The sequence below is a fragment of the Phaethon lepturus genome, unplaced genomic scaffold (genome assembly GCF_000687285.1).
Source record: "Phaethon lepturus isolate BGI_N335 unplaced genomic scaffold, ASM68728v1 scaffold54517, whole genome shotgun sequence".
NCBI lineage: Eukaryota > Metazoa > Chordata > Aves > Phaethontiformes > Phaethontidae > Phaethon > Phaethon lepturus.
The window spans coordinates 2026-11036 of record NW_010553672.1 but is presented as its reverse complement, the minus strand read 5'-3'; the positions used below and the strand labels follow the sequence as shown (position 1 = coordinate 11036).

At 35.4% G+C, this 9011-nt stretch overlaps 1 protein-coding gene across 1 annotated transcript; it reads right to left on the bottom strand.

The window, feature by feature from the left end:
• Window positions 1-826: 826 nt before the first annotated feature.
• On the bottom strand, window positions 827-7675 carry LOC104624267 (pericentriolar material 1 protein-like; the record flags this gene model as incomplete). The annotated part of the gene is made up of 6 exons (XM_010291594.1): window positions 7580-7675; window positions 6727-6972; window positions 5349-5621; window positions 4680-4850; window positions 4389-4505; window positions 827-1004 (listed from the first exon to the last, which is right to left on the bottom strand). Coding segments are annotated over exons 1-6 (1081 nt in total), but the record flags the coding sequence as incomplete, so codon positions are not given.
• Between the last annotated feature and the right edge of the window lie 1336 nt (window positions 7676-9011).

The following is a 9011-nucleotide window of genomic DNA, read 5'->3' as shown; positions in this document are numbered from 1 at the left end:
AAGCAGGACCTGCCTTTCATGAACCCATGCATTCACACATCAACAGTGCACAAATCAAGGACAACTGTCTCCGTTTTATGACTGAACTCTTGAGAAAACAACTCTGCTGACCTTTAAGCAGATATCAAAAAGAAGTGTCTGTCCAGAGATAATTTTTGAAAAGTTGAGAATATATGAAAATGAATCAGAAGAATGCTTTTAAACTGAAAGTTATAACATAATGGTAATGCTCTATTATCACAACCATGCCCCCAGTTTACATGCCATAGAATTTCAGAGTTGTAGTTTCATATTTACTTTTATATAACCGCTTTAGCAACTTCCTCCTTCCTTTTACTGGATAAACCATTAGTCTACCAATGGCTACTAAACTGTCAAGCAACCAGCCACCAAAAAAAGAAAAATCCCATGAAAAAGCAAATAAAACCTCAAAACTACCAACTGCCTATAGCGATAAGAATGCAGAAAGGGAGAAAACACTGTGTATCCCCACTCCGATTCTTTCCTTCGGAGGCCTGATACAATGATGGAGATCAGAGGCAGACTCCTAATCTGACATGGTAGACCAATTTTTAGGAGACAAACACCGCCTTTTAGGATTTGACAAGTAAACCACAGAAGTGTGCGTTTTTTAACTGACACATCATTTTACAACGTTACATTGTCAGCTCTTTTCAGAAATAGAAGTCTTGCAGTAAAACTTTTTAAAAGTGCATCATATTAAAAAAAAACCCACACAACTTTTTAATGTGCATGCCACAATTCCAGCTTTAATCATTCAATCAGCATGCTAACATGCTGTCAAAGATACCATCATTCCACATACCAGAATCATCCATAACAGCAATTGCTTGCTCTGCTTTATGCTGCAAAGCAAGAAGAGCTGCCTGTCTTCCTTGAAGAGCCTTCAATTGCTCCTGCTGTTGCAGCATCCTTTTCAATAAATCATGCTGCTTCTTCAAGTTCTCCAACTCCTCTTTAGCTTCCTGTTGAGGATCTCTGGCCTGCAAGATATGGAAGAACATTACCATAATCACAACAATTTATTTGTTGAGTACTAGTGACAGAAGTGTCAAAACAAGCAGAACTTTAATAGAATCAAACAGACTTCAAATGTCTTCACCTTTCCAGTAGTCCTTTTTAGCGTAAAAATTTTAGACACCCAATAGGGAGAAGCCTGTACCACCAAGATACGCTTACTATTCCTGGGGGTTAAGCTTTCTTTAGAAATCCAGTCAGATGGCCTAACATGTCCCAGAGACTAACCCAAGCATCTCTCTGTCTTTTGAATCATAAAAGAGGGCATTAAGCTGTGAGACTGGTAAAGCTAAGCAAGATATGGCATAATATCATGGAGCTACATATAATACAAGATCTAGATTGATTTATTGGCCTAAAATCTCTAAATTTTCAGCAGAACGTTTAGGGCAGTTATTCTTCTCTAACCTATAATGTGTTTAGTTTTGTATGCTATGTTTAGGCATTAGATACTAGAATAGACCAGATTTTAGGTAAACCAATTTCAAAACAAAAACATGCACAGAACCCTCCCATACCATATTTTCAAACACATGGAGATAAATATGAAGGAATGAAAGCATGTTAAGCAGTTAAAACATATTAAAAACTAAATTATTTTTCTCATCCTACCCTAACGAAGAGCTGGAGATTTGCCTCAAAATTTTTGTTCAAGGACTATCAGCAAATTGAATTTTTTAATGAGACAACCATAGTTAAGATTCTGATCCTATCTGAGGTTGGATTATCACGTTATGCAGATGAAACCATGGAAAAAATTCCCTCCTTTTTGTTAGGAGTCGACAAGTATTTAAAAAGAACATTACTAACTTAAAAGCATCATCATCTCTCCTCATAGTGCTGAGTTCCTGAAGTACAAAATTCTTAGTCCAAATATTCTGCACCAATGTCAGAATAGAAGCTGGCATCTTATTAACTAGTCTGGGTACCAGGGAATGCTCAACTTACCAGGAGAGAAAGGAGAACACATCCAAAATTCTAAACTTCTCAACGTGTCACTAAAACATGCACTGCAACTGGCATTGATCATTCCCATTAAACTTTCATCTTATATATAAAAAACAGAGTAGAGGCAAAATGAAATCAACACAGGAAGGGACAAGGGGAAGAAAGCGAAAAAGGGGGATGTGTCTCAGTCTTGCTCACCTATTAAATAATCAAAGCTTTAGATAAAATACCAGATTTGCCTGAGTTTATTAAAATCACATAAATTTTTCAAGCTTAGTTCTAAATTTAGACTAGTAAGTCTAAATAATAATAATAATAATAATAATAGACAAAATATTTAAGCCTTTTATTTTATGGAAAAAAATAATCAGACTTTTTTCCTTTTTTTTAAATATTGGAGTAAGAGACAAAGCCATAGAAAAGCTGGTAACAGATAACAAAAAGAAGTTTTAGACTGCAAGCCCCTTAGTCTTTCCCCTTCCAATGGAGTATTTATATAGACAGCTATACAACAACATTTGTGGAACACGTTAAGGCTACTATTCTCTGATTTATTTTGTCTGTATGGTATTAGCTTAAATTTGCATTGGCAGACTATTGGTGTAAACATGAAAAGTGTCTGAAAGTCACATTTACAATATGCTTTCCCAGAAAGAGAACAGCAAAACTGGAAGGATAATCTACATAAACTTAGAACACCTGCCATACAGAGTTACATGTACTACTTTGTCAATGTTGACACTTCAGAAGAGAGTTGTCAAACACCTCTGAAGAAAAAAAACCCTCTAGGCAAAGAAGATTCAAATGAAAGTACAGCTGGATACAGGTAAGCAGGCCAAAGGGGAACATTCACTGTAAGTAGCAAACACATTTGAAGCAGTTAACAGGAGGGAAAAAAACCACAAATCAGCATGTATAAACCCTATTTGAGGCTAAAATAATATTTTGAAGTGTACCTTTGAAGGCAATCCATGTTCTTGGCTATTAATCCTACAAGGCCAGATTTCCCTGTCATTCAGAGCAGCTCTGTCACTTTTCCCTTTAGGGCTTGCTGTAACATCAATGTCTGTAACCTGTTCTTGTGAAGCTGAATTCCCTAGTTTGTCCTCAATGCGGGGCCGAACGCTCAAACTAAAAGATACCTCCTTCATTAAATAGTTTAGTATATTAGATTTTGAACACGTGTTCCAACTTTGCATGCATTTTTAAGTTATAAAACTCAAGCTACCTACTTTTATCTTGTCAAATCATGAAAACTAATACCAAATAAAATCTATCAAAAAGCAAAGACATTTTTAGTCATTCTTAGAATTTTCATAACAATAAGGCTCCATATAGTAACCATCCTTATAAGACTACAAGTATTCATTCTGTATGTAATATATTCAAGCTGCATGTAAAGAGAAATTAGATGCAAAATGAAGGGCCCAACATAAAACTAAAACCCATTTTGCAAAGATGAAAAAACCTGCAAGTTTACAGGCATACGTCTTAAAAACTGTACTGGTCTTTTTCTGCATCTTTCAATTTATTTTTTTTAAAGTTAAAAGTACATCTTCCATGTCTATCATTTTATTTCTTTATGGGGATAGAAAAAGTTCTTAGATAAAAATAATTACAAAACTTCTTAATGTTTTAACTGCTGTTTTACTTCCAAGCACATAAATTCTCCTCATCTGTAGGACATGCAGTGTACTAACTGGCCAAAAAAGTACCAGCTCTCTAGTACTTTTCCTCAGTATAGTAGTACTGGAAGATGTAAAACAGAAGTTGTTATTAAAATGCTTTTCTATCTAATACAAGAATTGTTTACCATGTTAATATAAAAGCTTTGTATAGATAGAAAGTTAAGATTGTCTGTGTATCTCAGAATTAAATTCAGAGCACGTTTTCTAAAAGGTGCTCATCTCCAAAAAAGGCGAGAAACTTCTGCATTAGGTCAATACTTCTATCAAATCTCTAGAAAGATGCTTGGGCAATGGTGCACTAATGACTCATTTCTAACCCTCTCCTCACCCAACACCAGCAAGTTTTTACCACTAACAGAAACAAACTTATAAATGAAAAATTATATAGAAAACTATTCCTTCCTACCTCGATCCAGTGCATACTCTGCTAAAGTAAACATTTAACCCCTCATTCTACTTTGAAGAAAGACTAAAGATTTTTTAAAAAACTAATCAAGACATATTGTTGTTGTGACACAATCATTAATTTTTTTCTCCCGTGTTAAAAAAAGAAAATAAAAAATATCCACACATGCATGGACACCTCCTGAACAGTGTTTGGGGATTTACTTTGTTTTTAAATTGAACTGCAGATTATGACACTATCATAACAATCATGACAAACGAAAACAAAGTCTTCATTTTTAGGACCTTAATTACTAAAAGGCAGCTTACCGTGGTATCTGAAGCCTCAGACTGCACATCAATGTTTAGCGATGTGCTCTCACCTACAGAACCAGATCCCACAGCTGAATCTACAGTCCGAATATCATCATCCTCATTTTCTCTAGCCTGAAATATTTCATTGGCATAAATCAAAAGCTATATAAGGGGGCAGTAAAAATGAATTATGGAAGGTACTACATAGCAAAACCAACACACTCAGTAGCACCATCAAATCATCAACGGTCAACTCCTAAAAAAGCTTACAGTGCAGAAATAAATGTATTATGTTCTCAAACTTACAAGCATCTTTTGCAAAAATTTCAGATAGGATTTCTCCTGCTCTTTAAGGTGATCTATAAGGTGTGATAAACGCTCAACATTGGCCGATCTTTCATTTTTCTCTACAAGATCATCCCGCATGGAGCTGGCCTTAGCAATATAGTCGCGAATTTGAACTAGTCTGCTCACAATCTGTAAAGACACTGAAGTTACTGAATGCATTCAGCTACAGCTTTAACATATGTAACGCACAAGACATGGTGATAAAACCAGCAAAGTAGTAATTAAAGGGGTGACATACTAGTACTCTCAATCCTATAAGCACACTTTTGCAAGTGGTTAAAAGTCAACAGCTTTTAAGGACAGATTTATGCATGCATGCAGTTGTGAGGCTGAAGCACAGGGCTTCTTGTCAACATAGGCTAAACCAAAATTGAGCTCATTAACTTATGAAAATACTAAACTGCTTCTGTTAGTAATAAGCAGATTTCTAAAGAACAATACATGATTAAGTTTGGTTTCATATTTTCCTCAAGTTACCTTTTAGAATAGTGGGAATATAAGTATTTCAAATAAAGACTTAACAGTTATACTTTTCGGAAATTTAGAAAGATGCACTGAAAAGTAACAAGGTAATTAAAACCTTTCTAAGAGTCAATATTCTGTAGACTTTATAGGCTATGTAAATACCTGACTACTATCCAAAGCTGGTTCTCCCCTTCCATCTTCTTGAGCAGAGACTTGACAATTTTGCAAGAAATCCTTGCTTAGAGCAGCTCCAAACAACTCTTTACATTGTACTGATACACCACTTTCCTTTTTTTGGGAACCTGAGGCAGGATCTTTGCTTTTATTAGTGTTTATCTGCAGTGACAGAAAGTTGAATGGTTTTTTGTTTTCATTAAGTTGACGTTTGTTGTTAGCAGCCGTTGCCCTGCCTTGAGAATCACTTCCAATGCTTCTCTATAAACAAACAAAGAAAGAACAATTGCTTTATTTTTTTCCTCCAATATATTCTCAACATTGATTAGTTTCATTGCTAGGATTACCAGTTCTGCAGTATTATTAGACTGATTTCAAAGTTACGTTATTAGTCACTGACTAGCCAAAAGCTAGCTAAAGACAGTGCCAGTAAATTTTGCCATACAATTTTTGGAAAGCAAGTCCACCCTCCCAGGACAGCTGAGAAGCAAAAGGGTTCTGCAGCTCCTCAGAGCTAAGCTCCTCATCATTGCTGTGGCCTCCACCTTTACTATAGTGAAAGGCATTCTACTTCTCTAGGTACATTTGAGAGAATAATAATAGAGCAACATAATCACTTGCAGAATACAATACCTCATCTTTTTTCTTTACAACCTGCTGAATAGCTGTAACGTACATTTAGGGAGGAAGTTATGTCCAGTCTTTATATTCTAAGTCAAAGCTATGAATCACATTTGAAAGAACCTTCACAACCCAAACAAGTTAAAAAACTTTGGCAAAGATTAACAAGCCTCTATTCTGAAATTGTTAGCACAAATTTATGCCTTGTTACCAAAGAATTAATCCCTCATACGGTTTTCATTGTTTTGGACAAAGGAAAGATGAATGTGCCACACTCCCAAGGAAGCAGTTACGGCTCAAGAAGTCATGCCATACATTCCTCCATGCTCTACCGAGGAACAGTTTTTAATGCCACTGTTCTGCTTAATGTACAAGGATAACAATGTTCAGAACCACAAACTGGCACTTCAAGAACAGACTTTCAAAATAAGGTAGCATATTTTCAAGTGGCAGACAAGTATGATGAGTAAGAAATACTGATTTACGGACACAGGAATTTGTTAATGATTGAGAGGCAGAAAGTGAAGACAGCTAGCATACTCTCAAGAATAGGAAAGCCGTGGTCCTGAACTTTCCATAATTTTTTCAATTTCAGAACCAGATTTTTGAATTGGCTCCCATAGCACCTGTAAGCTTGTTTAAATCTTAATCACTTATGAAAGCTTATTCATCTGTCAAATTACTAAGAAAGAGATGAATAAATTTTGTATTCACATTTATAGTGGGAGCTAGTATTCACACAAACCTGATCCAGATCACTGAAATTTATTCTTTGTTTAAGCCTTTCTAGCTCAGCCTGCTCTGGAACAGACATCTGGGTCATGTATCGAGCATGAGGAAAACTATGAGGAGTTCTGGTCTTCCGTCGTCCCATTCCAGGTGAGGACTCTGGCGATATGGCATTAGTAAGCCTCGTTTCAGCTTCCCCACCAAGCTTTTTCTTGTTTTTTTCTGAAGATTTGTTTGCTTTCTTCTGTTGACCTCCCCAGTCCTTAAAGGGAAGAAAGAAGGAAAAAGGTTGTCTTTGTTATCCACATAGATAAAAAGTAAATGTTTTAATTCAGTGAGTTTACTTCCATTTTAAAAGTAAAAATAAAAAGCGATATAAAAATATGCTCTAAGTTTTCTAGAGCACACATCACATTACAAAATATAATTTTCTCCACTGCATAAATTTAAAATATCTTATCAGGAAATTTTAAAAACCCATTTCATTCTACAGTGCATTAAATTCATTTCAAATGAAGCTAAAATTGTATTTTTCTTCCTTGATGAAGACTGTTCAGCAGTTCAGAACTTTTAAAATTAGAATTTTCTCTGTCATGACACCTACAATGCTTTTGTGTCTAGCCACTTTATTTACCCAAAACATTTCCCATTTATTTATTTATAAGTCTACAGACCTGGTGACCTCTGAATTACACTCATTGCTTGCTTATATCTACCTCAATTATTTTTGTTGGTTTCACACATACTTACCTGTAAACCTGTACTGACAAGGCTTAGGGTTTTGCATTGTTACCTGCCACTAACAGAATCTACCTGGTAATTTTAGTGTACAGCATAAAATGGCAACTGAAAGATAAAATGAATTATACCGTGTTGTTCAGCCGGTCATCAAGGCTCTCATTGCTCCAGCTAGGCAAGTCCTGATCGTTCATGCCTTCTTCAAAGGGACCACCTCCTGTTGCCATGACAAGCAACCAATAAAAAGAATCTAAAAGAAACAGTTGAAAGAAATCTGCTGTGTTAAAATCAGTTTATGTAGAGTATTTTAAAGATTCATAATCTGAGATGACAACAAAGAAAGTAAACTTTTTTTGGCGGGGGGTGGGGGGGCTCTCAATATTCCTCACTTTGAAATACACTATACAGTGCTTGGAAAGAACGCTTTGTAATTCATAAAGCCTGCACTTCCAGGTCCAGGGTGATGTCTATTCAATACAATAAGTGACTTCGGAGATTTAGTAAGTCAAACTCTCACATTTATTTCAATACTAAGATGTTGACAACAGAGCACTGAAGGGGATACTTGATACAATACATGGAAAATAGATAAATAAAAGGATTTTAATTTTCTTTACTACAGGTTAATTTTTTTAAGCAGTGAATGCTATGCCACTAGTTTCTAGCAAAAACAAAGTAACTTGGATTTCCTAGAGCTTTGCTGCTCTCTAATAGTGTCATTCTATGCAGTATAAAGCAATCTATACGCTAAAAGTTTTCACTTTCACTTCTAGTTTTGACATTAGTAATAAACTTGCTGAAAGATCAGAAACAAAGTATTCATTTATAGCAGTAAAATTAGATTAGCCTCTTCAAAAAAAGTGAAGAACACATAATGGTATATACTCTCAGGCTGCAGTAAAACCTGTGTAGCGTAAGTGCTGCTGGCACCGTTCCACTGCACAAAGCTACAAACTTTTTCTTTATAACAGCTATAAAGTTCCGTTACAGATGTAAAGAAACACAGTCTTGCAAAGAATTCCTTTTTCCAGTTAGTTTTAACTGCTATGGTAAGACATGATCCTAGCTGTATCTTTAACTGAAAAAAAATTTAAAAGGACCATTTATTGCTCAACATTTTACTGCAACTTATCTACTATTGATTTTCACACCATGATTTAACACAGTGCAGGTGAAGAAGTCACCTAAAACTCAAGATTAAGAAGTGTCAAAGAAGGGTGTGTTTTTTATAATCAGTTCCAGGGAGGGGAAAAAAAAAATCCTGAACTAAGTTTAAAAGCTGTATTAGTACAGCTATCTTGTTTAGGTATAGTATTCAATCAAAATCACACAGTACAGCCTTTCAGTAGCTGTACTTGCACAAAGCAGTACTTTTATGCAAACACAGCCTATTACTATACCACTAAGGAAATGGGATCTACCAAGTATGCTCATTATACCGTAACCACATCTCCACTTGTCAGTGTACCAACCTAAGTCATGCTTACACAGTTAAGAGTAATTCAGATTCTGCATCTCACAATCAGAATTGTAACACAGATATAATTAAGTGCCTGCTACTTT